Source organism: Parasteatoda tepidariorum, chromosome 9 (genome assembly GCF_982258835.1).
Source record: "Parasteatoda tepidariorum strain Cologne lab strain chromosome 9, Ptep-v5.0, whole genome shotgun sequence".
NCBI classification, from domain to species: Eukaryota; Metazoa; Arthropoda; class Arachnida; order Araneae; family Theridiidae; genus Parasteatoda; species Parasteatoda tepidariorum.
In genome coordinates, this window is record NC_141763.1 from 52,889,901 (window position 1) to 52,907,786 (window position 17,886).

At 27.1% G+C, this 17,886-nt stretch overlaps 1 protein-coding gene across 2 annotated transcripts in view; it reads left to right on the forward strand.

Moving 5' to 3' along the window:
- The window catches only part of LOC107443838 (EF-hand calcium-binding domain-containing protein 6), a 43,052-nt gene that overhangs the window by 7,865 nt on the left and 17,301 nt on the right, over positions 1-17,886 (forward strand). The window contains exons 7-14 of one of the 2 annotated variants that reach the window (XM_016057839.4): positions 102-176; positions 3,221-3,348; positions 5,382-5,501; positions 8,298-8,392; positions 9,759-9,807; positions 11,327-11,463; positions 11,890-12,060; positions 14,520-14,619. In XM_016057839.4, the coding sequence (XP_015913325.3) occupies positions 102-176; positions 3,221-3,348; positions 5,382-5,501; positions 8,298-8,392; positions 9,759-9,807; positions 11,327-11,463; positions 11,890-12,060; positions 14,520-14,619 (875 nt within the window). The remainder of the gene's footprint in view (positions 1-101; positions 177-3,220; positions 3,349-5,381; positions 5,502-8,297; positions 8,393-9,758; positions 9,808-11,326; positions 11,464-11,889; positions 12,061-14,519; positions 14,620-17,886) is intronic. The other variant, XM_016057840.4, reaches the window with a different exon arrangement.

A 17,886-nucleotide genomic window follows, 5' to 3' on the forward strand; every position in this document is an offset into this window, starting at 1 on the left:
CAAATACTTTAGAGTGTGCATTTTATTTTTAAATTTCCTCTTTAATGTAATAATGCTAAACGTTTGAGTTACATGCATTGAATCTATCTTTCTATTCTTAGAACCTAAGTGTGTGTGTCATGAAGAAGATAAAAGCTCTTTAAATAGAAGTTTAAGCCCGGCTCTTTCTAAAATAGGTAATATTTTAATCATTAATTCTGAAAAATATAAAAAAATATCTTTACTAATAACTTTTGATCATACATAATGCCATTTTTATTAAATAAATTTGTGGATGTAACAGATGAATTTGGCATAATATTAATTTTTTTTTTTAAATTGTTAATCACTGAGTTTTGTGAATCTTTCTGTAGAGTAAATGAGTAAGAGTATTGAATAAACAACCTATGTACAAGATTCTTTAATCACAAGGCAAAAGTAAATTGACATTTTATGTACATAAAAAAATTAAAATAATGATAGATATTAACAGACAGGTTTCAAAGAATAAAGAAACATTCTATGCTTTTTTGTCTGCAATATTAATTTTGTGAATTCATATCATTTTGCACATAAGTTTTTCTTTAAAAATATTTGTTATTTTATGCTTGGAAATTTACCTTCTATAAATAAAATACTCATTTTCTTAAAATTTATTTATACATAAATTTGTTTAGTTTTATTAATTTATAACTAAGTTTTTTTATAAAAAAAAACATTACATACATTTTACTGAATATCACTAATTCAATTTAGTTTCTGCAAAATCATGCATAAATGTCTCAAAATTTCAGCAATACTTAAAAAACTTGGACAACGCCCTTGAATGGGTGTTTTGCAGTTGTGATTTCGCTCCCTCTTTTTATGTTTTTTTTTCTCTCTTAAAACATAAGATTTTTAAGTTTTAACCTGAATGTATCGATTTCTAAGAGAACCAAAATTTTTTGAATTTAAGAAGAGCATTTAAAAAAAGGAAAATAATAATAAATTGGTAGCAATTGTCAGATAACTATATTTTTCCCTGATACAGTGCAGGTTTTGGGTATGAATTGAATAAAAAAATAATAAAGCAAATGTGAATTTTCATTTCAATGATACGTGTTTTTAAAGAATTTAGTGGAATTTTTAAGGAGAACTATACTCTGCAAGTAGATGGTTAACAAACTTTTATTTTTGTATAGTTGTAACTAAATGGTAGCACTTTGTGAAAACGAAAAGCTATCTCGTTTCAAAACTCTAGTTCAACTTTAAAAAAGTGGTGTCTCAACTTTCTCGACTCTTTTCTTTAAGATTTAGGAAAAAATAGTACTTTTAATGAAAATACTTCAAAAAAGACTTTGTTTTTATTATCTGTTAAAAAAAAAATACTTTGTAATATTGAAAATATTAGGTATGCTGGGTAGATGGATATGAATACTAAAATGATTTGAAAAACTTGTTTTCTCTCCAAATGCTTTAACGATGTATTTGTTGGCAGAAATGTGTGCAGTATTCATCTGTTTAATTAGGATAACATTATAGGGTTGGGAAATTAGCAAAAACTCTTTTTAATCTCTAGTCATATCACATCTGCAATAAATTAAGGGACATATTCTTTCTTTAATGCTGTATTGGTTACCCTTTTATGGGACAATTTTTTCCTGTTATGTTAAAATATTTTTGAGATTGATTTATAAAACAAAATTTATTTAGCTTATTATCTGAAATTGATCTGATTTTTCAAACCATTTGTTTTGATCGGAATTTGAGTAGGATTTTTACGATTTTACCTTCTGTAAAAAAATTGGTATAAATTTTAACTTCTATACTTATAAATAACTGAATTTAAAAATGCTGTGTTTATAACGACAAATAAACACCTTTCTTCTTCTAATTAAGTCTGCTTATGTACTATTTATCTATTAAGTTTACTGTCACTCCTGTAAAAAATGTCCTTCATTTTTTAAAATTTTGTATTTTCTGAAGTTTATTTTAGCATTTCCTGAAGTTTGTTTTAGTATTTCCTTAATTTTATCTTAGTATTTTCTAAAATTTAGTTTAATATTTCTTGAAGTTTACTTTAGTATTTTCTGAATCTATCAGGAGATGGTCACACAAATCATAGTTGGGAAAATAGTTTCCCATCCATAGTTGAAAATTAATGAAATTTACGGATAGTATACTTCCCTTGACTTTATAAAGGGTTGATATACAATCTTCAACTGTTGGTTATAATTATTAAAATTTTGTCTTTTTTGCAATATTTCTAAGTTACTTGAATACAGAAATTATTGCAAATTTCTGTATTCAAGTAGTAAATTATTGCAAGTTCTGTATTCTGTATCAAGTAATTTCTGTATGGATTGATTTTGATCAAATGATACGATAAATGAACATGATACAATACAGGATATAATTGTAATAGCATGATAGAATACAAATAATAAATGCAAATAATAAAATACAATAAGCTCTGGTTTATATATTTATTGATAAAAAAAACAGGGCTGTAAAATTAGAGCGGTAAAAATTTCTCACTCTGACTCCATTTAGTTAAATGTTGGGTCCTATTGGTTTAAAAAAGAAAAGTCTTTGATCTTATGAAAATTATTTAGACAAATGTTTATAATTATACGAAAAAAATACTCTAGTAAATATTATTAAAATTATTTAAATCGCGACTTTTTCTTTAAGTAATTATAGTTGAACATTTTCGATTCTTGATTGAACAATTTAAAATATGATCAAAAATTACTTAAAGTACTAAAAAATTGATGTTAATTAGCTAAATTATAAAGATATTTAAAAAGATAACACAAATGAATTTAATGAGTCATTTGTAGGTCCTAAATATTCACTTAAATATCTTCTTACCATAAGATGCTTATGTATGCGCTTGTGAGATATTTATATCTAGATTTTCCTTATGATGATTTTGCACTATTTCAAGATTTTATAGTAATATGTTTATTAAAATTTGTTTCACGCTCTGGTATGATATAGTATAAAATGTAATTTTTAAATAAAATATTTTTAATTTCAATTGTACTGAAAAAAGAGGAATACATAGTTTGAAATTATAACGTTTTTATGCTTAATAAAATATTTATACTTTCCTAGAATACAATCTAAGTTGGAGTTGGATTGTCAGAAAAGTCCCTAAGTTTAAGTTGGACATTATCACTATCGTGTTCTAGCCTGTGAAAACTATTAATTTGTTTGTTAATAAAAATAATAATTTTAATTGTTTAATAATTTTTAGCATCATCTGCAAGTTTGTCATCAATTGCCTCATTTCCTGAGTATGATTTGAAACCGAACATGCCTGTTTCACAGATCAAGGAACGTCTGATAGAATTAATAGATCTCAGAGGAAGCGATATAGTACAGGTTTGAATTCAATGTATTGTTGTTAAACATTGAAGTTATCTATTTTTAATGATCAATTTCATTTCCATAATAATTTTTTTTAATTGTTTTAGATCGAATTTGTAACTAACAATCTATATTATATTTGTATAATATGCAATGTAATACACTAATCTTCTAAAAAATATTATGTTAATGATGTATTTGCAATGAGAAAAATAAAATACTTGAAATTGTTTTTAAAGCCTAGTGATGGATGCAAAACAAAATGAAGAAAAGGAAGTTTTAATGACAATTTTCTTTATTAAAAAAAACTTTATAGTGCGCATGATTAGTTTAATATAAGTTGTGAGCTAAAAACAAATTTCATAAAAATATATTAATATGAAAAGTAAAACTTTTAAATTTTTTTTAATATAATTCTCTCTGCAGTGTCTTTGAACTGTGGTGCTAAATTTCTATGGAAGAAAATCTATATTTTCTAATTAATTTTATTATTGTTTAGCGTTAATTATAATTTCAATAAATAATAAAAATAAATAAACAATATTAATTAGAATTTAAACGAAACAATTTAATATTTACATAAAGATTGAATAATAAAATTGCAGTTAAATAGTTAAAAGTTAAATAAGAAATACTAAACGCTCAACACATCACCACGCAGCATAAGGTATCGAGTGTATCTGTTAAGAGCTGTGGAGAGAGAGATTTTTTATATCTCATTTGTCAAGGCAATTTAAAGTTGAAGTTATTTTAGAAGAGTGGGAGATAGGCTAGACCATGACTCCGGCAAATATTGCAAGTACTTAGGGTTAAAGGTTGAGGTTTGAAACATTTATACAACAAATTTGGCCATGCCTAATTATGGAAAAAAAATGTTAACATTAAATAACAATGAGAGAAATAAAGTCACACAAGATTTAGAAAAAAAATTCTGCAGGACTCTCTTAGCATAAACCAATAAAAGAGTAAACTTACTGGAAAAAATTTTGGTGAACCAAAAGTAAGGTTGAGCAGTGAGCGCTATATCTTTTAAGCATGAGTTACACATTCATGTTTTAAGGTACCAGTTTAATATTGATTATAAATTTAATAAAAATGAATAAATAATACTAATTGGAATTGAAAGAAATAATTAAATATTTACATAATAATTAAGAAAATAACATTTGATTAGTTAAGAAATATGAAATGTTCAGCGCATCAAATTTCAGCGTAAGGTATCAAGTGTGTCTGTCAAAAGCTGTGAAAAGAGATTGTTTAAATCTCCTACATCAAGGCAAGTGAAAGTTGGAAGTTATTTTCGAAGAGTAGGAGCTTGGCTCGACTGTCGCAATGACACTACCACTGCCAACTTTTCTGCTTTAATAAACTTCTCACAATTCTTGCAGATTTCTATTTGTATAACAGTTTTAATTCTATTTTCCTGAATCTAATTTTAGCATTTAGCTAAATAGGTGTTCTTCAATTAAAAAAAAAATGGTTCATAAGCTACAAGAAAAAAAAACTGTCCTGTTATTAAAAAAATTTTTTTTAAACCTTGACAGTTCCCACTCTTTTCTTTTCCTTTCTGGTTGTTTTATAAAATAAATTAAATGGTATGGTTACATGTATTTTTCTAAAGTTTTTTTTTAACTGAATGTTTTCTATATTTGTTATGAAAAGTAACTAATTCGGTTATTTTTTTCGTGTTGTTTATATAATTATTTTTCTTGTTTTTTTTTCAATATTGTTTAACCTATAGCATTTATAATCTTCTTTAAAATTTTTGTTCCCTTTTTTGAAATTGATAAAAAAAAATCATGTAAAGCAAATGAAAATGAATGGGACGAAAAAACGAGCAGCATTCTATTTATAAAATTGATTCACTTAACAAATACTAATGTGCAGCCAATCTATCAACTGCTTAAATTATTAAAACTGTGAAATTAATACCTCTTGCAAGAGAAGAAGAATTCTATTGTGCGTATCTATATACATGTTTTAAATCTTTAAAACAAATACATTAATTTCATTATATTTTGAAAAAATATCAAAATTTTTTATTTCAGGCTTGTAGAAACTTTGACCGAAGAGCTACCAGAAAGATACAAAAGACACACTTAAGACAAGTTCTAAGAACTTTTTGTTTTCCAATTACTGCAGCTCAGTTTGATGCTCTCTTAAATGAAGTATGACTTATTTCTCTTCTCACAATTTATTATGGTTGAATTAGCTTTAATAATTATATTTTTAATACTAATATTCTCTTTCTATTTCACTGTTAGCTTTTTATCCTTTACTATTTTTCAGTGAAGAACATGTTAAATTTAATTGTGTATATCATCAAGGAATATAATAAGAGGAAGCTATTTATATTTGATTAATTTAGTTTTACTTATTGTTAAATTTTTTTCTCATCCATTTTTGTTGCAATTACTTAAAAATGTTAACAAAAAAATTTACGAACATATAGAACTGCTCTTTAATTAAAAAAATATGGAATTCATAATTTGTTTGTTATATTAACAATTGTAATTGAACTTCAAATCAATCAATTTAGTAGAACTTCCTCAGTTCATGTGGGATATACAATGAACATGTAAACCTCATTATATGGACACACTACCAAGGTCAACATTTGACATTACAAAAGTGTTTAAAATTCCCAGCAGTTTTCTATGTATAAACTGTTCCTGGGCATACATTTTCCTAACTGGAGACTGATAGTAATTTGAATCTTCTTCTAGATTGTCATGTGTCTCTTTTGAGTTTTCTTCCACCTTTGACATTTTTTGTGCCAGTTCTTCAATCAGATAGCAAATAATTCGGTGTCTGCCATCTCAATCTGGATCTCCCTATTTTTCTGCTTGTAAATGGTTATTAGAGAAGAGTTTTTTTTAAAAAATTTTTTTAATGGAAAATCATCATCAGTTCGCTGTACTTGTTCTACTCATACTATATATCTACTCATATTGAATATTATCTTTTCAATATGAGCCACTTAGCTCATTCAGCTAACTTATTTTTATATATTTTTTACAATATTTGACTATCTTTGATCATTTGAAGCTATAATCTTCTTCAAACATAGTTGATTTCTATCTTAATCAAGAATGATCCACTGAATTTTCCATTTGAAAATGGCTATTATATATTTTCAGCCTTTGTTAGAGTTAAGGTTTCTGAACACTTAATGATTATTGGCCTGATTGTTTTATTTAATAAAGTTTTTGTATTTCTTGATAGTAATAAGAATTTAATGAATTGCTTTAATTAAAAAAAAAGACTTTATTTGCATACATTAGGCGATTTTGGATCTCTTTGATTATGCTATTGTCAGCAGTAACTTTAGAACCAAAGCTGGTGAAACTGTGAACAACCTGAAATTTTTGTAAACCAATTTACAAATGGGATTCCTGGATTATTTTATCCATTACTTAATACAGTCAAATCTTGATCCATCTCTTCTTCATTTTTTGTTTTCCCGTATGTATCGTATTGTTTTAAAAGTCCCGTCATAAATACTATTCTAATTATATTAATAATACCCTTTTAGATCATTTTTTTAAACTAGTATATTGCTGCATATAGTGTTCAGAAATTCTACCAGTTTATTTCAAGAAAATGTGGATTTTATACAGTTTAAGTAAAACGCCTCAAATAGTAGGTTTGATATTTATGCTTCATTTGAAAAAATGTTGATTCTTGTGATGTTGTCAATTCAAGAAATGTTTGAAGAAAGGCATAGGCACACGGATGAGGACCGAACTTAACGCAATAAATTAGCGCAAACATTTGTGGAAGGCCTTTACAACTATGGGGAACTTTTTGTATTCAGGCAAATTTTCAGAAAATGAGCAGCAATTGTGCAAATAATTGGCTAAAATTTATTGTTCATGCTGAGAAGAAAGACATCAAAAATTTTCAAATATTTTAAATAAATAAATGTATTTATTTATCCTTTCGCATCGTAAAAATTTTTTGCTGATAGTACTTAATTTTTTCATTTAAATTTTCTACTTATTGTAAGATTATTAATTTTCATCATTTTCTAATCATTTGTATATCATTATTTGTAGTAATTATCAGTATAAAATTTACACGCATTCATCATTTCCCCATATCTATCGTTCGTAATGAATGGTTTCTTGAGAAAAAAAAAACGATTCAGGTTCTTCTCTATACGCAAATATTTGGTCCTTCACTGATTATGATAAGTTACTTGCGATTAGCGACATACTCCAAATTAAAAGAAAAAAAGAAAGGAAAAAAATCCTCTTATACTGCAGAAACAGTTTTTAAGATGATGTCAATATCCTTCTAAAAGCATAAACAAAAAGATAATAAAATTTAATTCGAAATTAAATACTTGATAAATCTACTCTAGTAATTCTGAGAGATACATTCTGAGAGGAAAAAAATAATCCAAACAAAGGCACACTGACATAAGACAGACTAAAATTATATAAGTTAACTATAATCAAATTAAAAATGAATGACTCTAAGACTGTTTAAATATTGTACAGTTATCATGTATTTTTGTTCTAATTAGACTTCTATTATTATAACTCTAGTTAGAACACACAGCTTAGTTTCACTTAATTTGAAATTTGTACATGTTTTGTTTTGATACATTTTAGATTGGTTTAAATGTATTTAATGGTTAAAATCTGAATTGTTTATTTGTATATAAAAAAAATAAATTCTGAAGCAGTCCATTGTGGGCAAAGGGACTCATGGAGGTTAAGACTCCACAATTTCATGACCAACAACATTGCGAGCAATGCCATCTTTACTTTCGAGCCAAGTTGGCATCTATTGATCTGAAACTGGAGAGCTTCAAGCTGCCATTGATTGATCAAGCTTACTTATGTATATGTATCGTACACATAATTTTAAAAATACTAAAAGTTTAAAGAATTTCCAGTTTTTTAATTCTTTTTTTGTTGCTAAAAATACTTCAAATTTGCTATTTTCTTCTATAGCATAACCTTTATCAAAGTGGAAAAATTAACTATATGGATTTTTTCTCAAACTTAACAAATGGAAAAAGCATTACTTATGAAAAATCTACTGAAAGGTTAGTACTGAACTGAAAGTAAGCATAATAATTGAAATAAATTGCTGACTTGTTGAAGGTCAAAAATCTAGGAGATTAATTTTTATTAATTTAAACACTCAGAAGGTAATGATTTTGAATACAAACACTTATTTAGAATAAATAATTTATTATTGCTCAAATTTAGCTATTGCAGATTTTAGGAGGACCTTTTAATAGACGCTTGTGGAAATTAGCTGTTGTGGTTTTAATAATTAGCTGGTATAATAGCAAGTATAAAATACCCCTTAGGTGCTTTTTAATTTTTCAATTTTATCATTGGTTGCAGAATTTACGCCTTTAACGGAAAAAAAAAACTTTAAATTTTATACTATCTCTTATATATATATATATAAACCCTAAACTCAGTACTTATTGTATATTTTCATATCTGAAGACCTTCTATTCATTTGTGCATGTGCCTGGTTTATTTGGATTTCATCAAAATAGGGGTTGGATGAAAAATAAGATGATGGGTTATTTATTTTGTTATACACCATGCCGCTGCAGTATATATCCCTGTTTATCACCTCTTCTTGAAGTTTAATCATGAAGTAGTAGTAGATCTTGCTTTTTAAAAATAAAATACTATTTTGAAGTTTGTATAAGTAAACAAATGAATTTAATAATAAGACTATTCACTTTTTTACACATTCTCTTCTCAAAATCTGAATTAAGTCTAATTGATTCCACAATGAAAAATTCTTTGTTATTGTGATTATTACTTCTCCAACATAATTTAAAATGAAATAAATAAATTGTTTTTAATAATTTGGGAAATTATTTTTCAAAAAATTTATCCAAAAATAAAGAAAAATTATTATTTTTCTACCAAAATTCTTCTCATTTTTATGTTAGGCCTTATCTGTCCCATCCTATAAAATGTCAACTCTTTGATGGTCTTGAGGATAGAAAGTTTCATTTGCATATGCAGTCTTTTTTACATTTCACGAATTCCATATTTGTTTTTTGACATGTTTTTTTTTGTTGGAAATTTATGTTGCAATCATGATTTTATCAGGGGTTGCCAAACCTTTGTATAATTTTTTGACAAATGAGCTGAGATGTGTTATATAACTCAACATATTTACATAGATTTGACTAATTTTAATTTAAACTGCATTTTTACTCAACTGCTAAAGTTATAGGTAAGCAATGATTTAGAAGAAAAATTAAGAAACTGAAGAGGAACAGTGGCTTCCCTTAATATTAAAATTGATTGAAACATTATTGTAACATCCAATCCTTCACTGAATTCAAGCAAGGCATTTGTATAAAGTTTTATTATTTGTTTTTAACTTGATTTATGAATAATTTTATCTATAATTACATTTATTTTATGTTTTAGGCTTGATAATTTGCCCATTGATGAAGTAGAACTCCGAATAAAAGAAAAGGTGTTTTCTCTCAATTGAAAACTAATTTTATTGATAATTGTATTATCCATTTAAATAAAGTTGATTTTTTTAAAAAGGACTTTTGCTCTGGAGTAATAGTTGAAAATTAGTCTAAATTGATTGTTTTGTAATGCCTGATTTCATGTATTCTCATTTTATGTAGGTATTTTTCTTAGACAAATTTCAGACAAAATGTCTTGATTTTCTAGCTATAAGTATATTTTTTGAAAAAATTGAATGAAAGAGGTATGCAATAAAAATAAATTTTGAGATGCTTCTCTAGAAAATCCATTATATATTTTCATACCTCTTCAGAGATGACAGATTTCTGAGAAAAACCAAAAATTCGCTTTTTCTCCCAACTTTTGTACAATTATTACAGAATTTTTACAGTCCCCATAGCTGCCGAAATCCAAGCCGCCCGCTATCCCTACTTGGAACAAACTTTTTTTCCCATGCAGTAGCCTCCTGGGAAAGAATGGTTGTCTGGTGTAGATTAGTGGGCTTTGATTGGTTCCATTGCCTTGACAACCGCAACTTCCGCTGTAGAGTGGAAAGGATGAGGTTCTTGATTTCTAAGTAGTTTCATTTTGGCTACTGATATCCAGGGTTTTCCTCCTTGGTATGACACATATTGAATTTGTGCATCCGTACATTATACTTCTCTCGACTCTACTAGCTCTTCCTTTTGGCCGTCCTGTGTTTGTCCGTGCGTATATTTCTTTTTCGTTTACTTGTGTCTTTTTTACGTGGTGTATCGTAAGATGAATGCATTTTGACGATGAAAGTCAATTTGATAGGCGAACTCAAAGTGTGTACGATTGATCCTGCAGAAAAAAATGAATTCAAGTTTGATTGGTTAAATAAAACAGTCAAAGTGACTAAAACTGTTAATAACACTCTTTTAGAAGATATTGAGGTTAAAGTTGGTGGCTGTTTTAATTTAAAATGATTGACTGGTAATTAATTTAAAATGATGATTATTAAGTCTTATATATTACTTAATTTTCTTTAATATCATTGTGGTCAAAGATATTTTAAATTATATTTAAGAAAAATTTAAATTTCACTGTCTAAATTCTTCTACTACTTTTAATATAAATTAAAAATCTCAGCCTGAGTTATGTTATTATATATCTTATGTCACAATATAAAACACTCTCCCCTCCACCTTCCAGTGTCTACATTGTAAAAGTTCAGCTTTTTTTACTTTTATCCGCTTTTATGCCTTCCTTTTATGAACTTGTATTTATGTTAATCTTTTGCATCAATGTTCATGTTAGAGAGTAAAGTACATATGTTCTATGTTAACGAAATATTTATCACAATCATTTTTTAGTTTTTATCATTTCTTACTCTTCCTCAAAATTGTTAATTGATAAAATTAAACAGCTTTATTAAAATTATAGTAAAATATAATGGGAACTTATTAGTTTGTTTGATATTTCATCTGTAATAATATTTTTATTTTTAATGCTCTCATATCTAAAATGAAGAATTTCTAATTGTATTTTAATAGATTATGCCCATTCTTCGAGATGTGATTCGATCTTTTTGGCTGTTTGATGTAAATAAAGATGGTATGGTTCAAAAATCAGAATTGCGACGAATAATTAAAAACTACTGCTTTGATCTCAGTGAACATTTATTCAATGAGTATGTATAAAAAAGTTTTAAATCTTCTCCATCTTTTAAAAGATATATTTTTATAAGCAAATTTTATTCTCAGCTCGCTATTTTGGAAATTATCACTTTACTTTCATTTTTAAATATCACTCCCAAATTATTAATTACTGTTTATTTAATCATTTTTCTTTGCTAAAAACTTCAAGAAAAAAACAAGATTGTACAAGATAGCTGTTTTGTACAACTATAAATTATACAATATCCATAATATTTTAAAACCATTCCTTTGTATGTATTAATGTATAAAAAATATTAAAAATGAAATACCTTAAAATATTTTACTTATAAATGGCAATTGCTACATTTCAATTATATATATATATATTTATTTTGCTTTATTGTATCTGTGATGAGTTTTAAGATATTTATGATCAAACATTTTTGTATTATTAAAAGGTTGTGGAAGGTTCATGATCCGAAATGTAAAGGAACAATAAGTTATAAAGACTTTCTGATAAAACTAGGTATCAATGCTGATCGATATAGGACTTTTATGCCATCAGAGACTGTTGCTCAAGCTTTGTGTTGGTCAGACAAACAATCAAAAAATTTAACACAGGATTTAAAGTAAGAAGTAGCACTCTTGATGTTTTATTCTTAAATATCTTGTTCTAAATTAAATTCTTAAATATCTTGTTCTGTTATTTATCACTAAATAAAAGTTAGAAATTAAGTAAAATAAAGGTGTATTATATTTTATTTTATAATTGTCATTGAACAGCTGACCCAATTTTGCGTTTAAGATTTTGTAATGTTCAACTCCGCAGCCTTGTAATTTTGAACCCAATACAAAAGACAAGGGAACTCCTGGATCAAGTATTGGGAGAAATTTGCCCTTGCGGGGGACTTTTTGATTGAACTAACCCGCATTTGCATTACATGGCAAGGAAAATCATGAAAACTTTCTACGGTTAGCCTGACAGTAAGAGGATACTCTAACTCATGATTCATCTATCACTGAGGATATATCAAGTCAGCACTGGGATCGGTGCAAGCCGAATTCGTATTAACCAGCCATCCCTGTTATTCGAGTCCGTTTCACCTCATTGGAAGGCCAATTCTCTATCCCCTGAGCCTCTTTGTATTATGTTTAACAAAGAAATTTATAATGGAATGAGCACATTTTCTGCATAGTTTTTAACCCTTTCGTTATGTCAGTCTGCTCCACTAACACAACGACACTAAACAATGCACCGCTCCACGAACAATGCCAAACAAAAAACTTTTTTCATAATAATTTTTATTTTTTTTATTGATTATTTGATTTAATTGATTATTAATAAATTTATAATCGTATGAAATATGTCCTTTGAATCTACAGAATTTTTATGATGATTTTGAACAGAGATTTAGTTGTTGTAAGCTATATATATAAAGTTATAATTATCATTTTCATGATATTTAAACTTGACATACATGCTTTAAAGTAAGTATTAAAAAATTTTTCTGGAATTACGTTTGTCATACATGTAGGATTAGAAGTGTGTAGATGTTGGAAGAAGAAAATAAGAAGTAAAAGACTACCATACAGATGGGAAAATGGCAGTACCCAATTCACTTTCTCTTATGTTCACTACAAACTTAAGTCTTTCTTGATATTTTTAGATTTTGTTGAAATAATTATTATTAATTAAATGTCAAAATTTTCATTTATTTGTATTTATTTAGCTGGTTTTTGAGTTATTGGTAAGTTGGAATCTTACGCATATTGTTAGAAATCCTTATTTGAACAGTTGATCAACTCCACTTTAGTAATTAAAAATATTAAAAATAAAGATGGCCTCGGATTCATGTTCATATGAGTCATTTCTATTTTTTTCTAAAACTAATACACCTCTAGCCTATTTCTGCTGCCAAATAGAGGCTCCACAAATCAGACAAATTATAAAAACACTATATTCAATAGACTTAATATCTCAGTATGTTTAAATCAGAGGTCGATAGTGGTCTATATAGACCCCCAGGGGTCTATTTAACATAAGCGGGGGTCGATCCGAACCGGAAGGGTCGATTGGTCGAAGGATTAACAGTATTTTTCAGATATGTGAGAATTAGAAATAAAAGAAGAAGACTTGGAAATATATACAGGTAAACTTCAAAAATTGAGCGACTATTTTAAACTGCGTTTTGTTGATTTGGAAAACATTGACATCCCTGATTGGATTATTGTGCCATTTTCTGCTCAAATTGAAAACGTGGACATCAACCTGCAAGATAAGCTTGCTGAATTATTATGGGGATTTGAAGCAAAGACGCTTTTTAAAAATTTAGCAATAAGCAAATTTTGGACAAATATAAATATAATGCAAAAATATGTAAGACTTTACGAAATAGCTCCCTTATTTATGATAGCATTTCCAAGTTCCTATATGGTTGAAGCCGGTTTCAGTCCTGTTAATTCAATCTTAACTAAGAACAGAAATAAATTAAGTGTGGAGTTTCGAGGGGGATTTAAGATTAAAATTGACAATAAAAAAAATAAAAAAACACCAGGCACACCCATGTCATTGATTAAGAAGCAATGAATCCGTAGTTATTTTACTTATTATTTCTACTTACTTATAATTACTTATTATTTCATAAATATTAAGGTATTTATGTTTCAACATTAATATATTTTTCATAAAACTATTGTTACACTATGTACTATTACTTTAATAAATGTTCAAAATCATAAAATAAATGTACAAACACAGTATCTAATAGAGTTTTATTTTAATTAACAGAAAATTACTTTTATGGGGGTCGATGGAGATTTCGAAAAATTATGTAGGGGTCGATGATCAAAAAAGTTTGGCAACCCCTGGTTTAAATGAATAAAGATGAAGGTGGACTTTTATTAAAATGAAGGCTTTATAAAATGTATGAATTAACATAAAATAGTACAGTTTTTTATTCTTTAAATATTAACAGTAAAAAATAAATATTTTTTGGGATGCTAAATCAATTAAGGCATGATTTTATTTAATTTTATTATTTTCTTCGTAATTTAGAAATTTATTTAAATTTTTTGTTTCACGTTTCAGCTTTGATAGAAGAACTAGGCGTTTTGCTCTTGAGAATAAGGATGATCCGGCTATTATGGGGCTTCCGCTTGAAGAAATTGTTTCTGAATTCCTTAAGCGAGTAATATTGTGTTTTTAGTTTTTATATATTATGTTTTCATGGTCCATTAATTAGTCAATTTATGTTCTGAATTTTCACTTCTCATCAAAGAAATGTCACTAAGTCTTCATTTTTAGTTCTAGCTTTGTTAAATTCTAAACATCATTATTCTGATTCATTCTTAGTCTGTTGCTATTATTTAAATTAATAATAATAATTTTTTTCTTCTGTATTTGTGATATTAGAGGGAAAACAAATATTGGGTTCATAAAGTTTTTTTTTTATAAAATGAAAAATTATTTTCTTACAGTAAATAAATATATTTAATTGAATTATAAATCATCCATTCTAGTCCAATGCCCTTTTCCATCTTTTTCTGACAGTGGCATTATTCCACGTACATAAAATTTTTGTTCTTTGTTGCCAAAAAACAGATCTAGGTGATTTTTAATCTCCTGACTTGGGGTAAAGATTTTACCATCTAAAAATTTTTTAGAGACCAGAACATATATGTAGACAACCCATTTTTCGTTTCCAAGTGATAATGAGCTTAAAAAGTAGATACTTTTCTTGCCGTTTAAGAAGCAAATCATAGATGTCGACATAGTGGCACAAATTTCTTTCCTTAAGAACTTGAGGAGCTTAATATGTTGAGCTTTGATATTAAACCTAGACATTTCAAATGATCATAAATGCTTAAATTCAATAAATTTAATCTCTCAGTAATCTCACGAATTGTTATTTGCAGGTTTGCATCAATTAATGCTTTTATTATTTCTTAACTGGATTTTCAGAATCTGGTGTATATTAAGCATCAATATTGCGGGATCAAAACTTTGCAAACCAGCCAATACATCTTCTCTATAATCATTGGATAATTTTTTTTTCAAAGAAAAATATACCAAAATGCAGCTTTTTGCTTTCCATATTTAAAAGAACTCCAACCAAAAACTGCTGCATAGAATCAATCCAACTTTTATACACTTAAGCCTTGCTAAAATATATGATAATTATGCGGCTTAAATGTGAAGTGTAAAAAAATACAGTAAAGTCCTGTGTTGGGAAATAACAAACATAAAAACCGAACAACCCAATAATTGCACATTCTACTTTGCAAATGATTGCGAAGTAGAAATTTTACTGTCTACATTTATTATTTATAAGTTATATTAAATTTTAAGTTCTGGTACATTTTAGGAAAATCATTATTTAGTTCCTATGCAATCTTAAGAGATGTTCACCAGAAAGTTATACCAACTATTCAACATCATTTTAGCATATGTACTGGTATAAAAGGATTTTAATAATCTTTTTTGTGGAATGCAAATGATCTTGAATTTTGTTACATAATCAGTTTTATTCTAAAAGCAGATGCAAAAATTTTAGTGAAATTCTATCATGACTACTTTTTTAAATAGTATCTCATTAAAAAACATTTTTTAAAATCTAATGATACGAAATGTCATTATGATGTCATTATAGACATTGCATATTTCCTAACTTTTAAAATCCTTTTTATTCTCATAAATTTATAATTTTTTTAATCATTCCTAATCCTATTCTAAGTAAAGAAATCAAATAATTTTTTTATGAATTTCATGAAAGCAATTATAAATACTTCTATTCTTTTTTTTTAACAGTAAATGTATTAACGTCTAATTTTTTATTCAATACTAGTGTCTAACTAATTGTAATTTCATCTCACAACAAAATGATTATCATAATCTATTTTTAATCTTACTTTCTTTTGTGTCTGACTAGTTCCACTACTTTTTTTAAAAATATTAATGTAAAATTTTAAAACACTTGTTTATTTTTTTTATTATGTGTAAGATCTAGCAAAAACAATTATCATTAGTATTATTTTCTTTTTATCTGGCAATTTTTAAGTAAAAATAAGGAGCATTTTTGTATATGCGCTAAACACTGTAAAAAGAATTTCTATCACCGGAAGCAAAAAATCCTTTGAAGATTTTATTTATAAAGCTATCATTAGGACTGCAAGTTTGTCGCGGGAAAAAAGACCCCAAATTCGCTGAAAAATCGCGGGAAATTTTGAAAATTACACAAATTCTAAACATAAAAAATTTTATTATATCAGGGGTGATTGTGCTCCGGAAAAAATCCGGATTTCCGGAATTTTCGCTAACAGTGATCTGGAAGATTCCAGAGATCGAAGGTCCAGACGTTTCAAAATATCATTTATCGCAGAAGTTTCCGGAAATCAAATTTTCAAAGGTGGAACTTAAAAACACAGTTTATTTTATTTGTTTGTAAAGGAGAGCTAGAGAGATACTTTATAAGCTTATATTCATGATTAATATTCCTTTTTTATCAGTAAATAGTTGTTATAATCATAAACTCAAGAAAGAAAGACATATTTGTAAATTTTAATTACCTCTCCAGGTCATCATAGCTATGTGTAAATGGTATAGGTATGTGTAAAATTTTAAATATATCTTAAGTAAACTAAGAAATATAGGAAAAAAACCTTGCTTAAATTTTTTTTCAATCAACTGTTTTTTGTTTTTTTTTAACTCAAGAAATTTTCTGGAATTTTGACTTGGGCTCACAATCACCCCTGTTATATAAATGATGCAAAAGACAGAAACTGTGCAAACAATAAAAAAAAGCTTAAAAATACACAACAAAAGTATTTCTTTGAATTTCAAGCAATATTAATATTTTTATTTAAATGAACAGAATTTTGGTACAAAGTATTGCACATTGTCAGATTATTCTCATTTATGCTTCGCCTTTCATCACTTAATACATTTTTATACTTAGAAAACGATCTTTCTGCGTCAACGCTGTTTTTAGGCAACGACAAACTTCGAATTGCCACTTTTGCCAATTTTGGAGCGTTCGGTCTTTGATTTCCAAAACTCGATCAATTTTCCTTCACCAACGCTCAATTCCTTTGCTTTGTAAGAAGTAATTGCTCTAAAAACTCAAGCATTTTACATTCAAACTACTAGTTACAAGTCCCTACTAACTACTAGTCCCCCCCCTTCATCTAAGAAACTGATCCATATTTAAGAAATCACAAGAAGCCGTCTAGGAAAAATTAGCTGGATATGTAGAAAGGCAGTAGAAATTTCATTGCCCAGTGCAATAGCATGTATAACAATTTTTCTGTCAAAGATTTGATTTATAACATTTTCCTTCTTTTGTGATTCCAATTTCTTTTGTACTCTTACTGACTTCAGAAAGGTAATTACCATTCCTAAGTGTAGAAAGACCACCTTAGTTGACAAGATTGTGATTATCTCTGAACTATTTTCATGT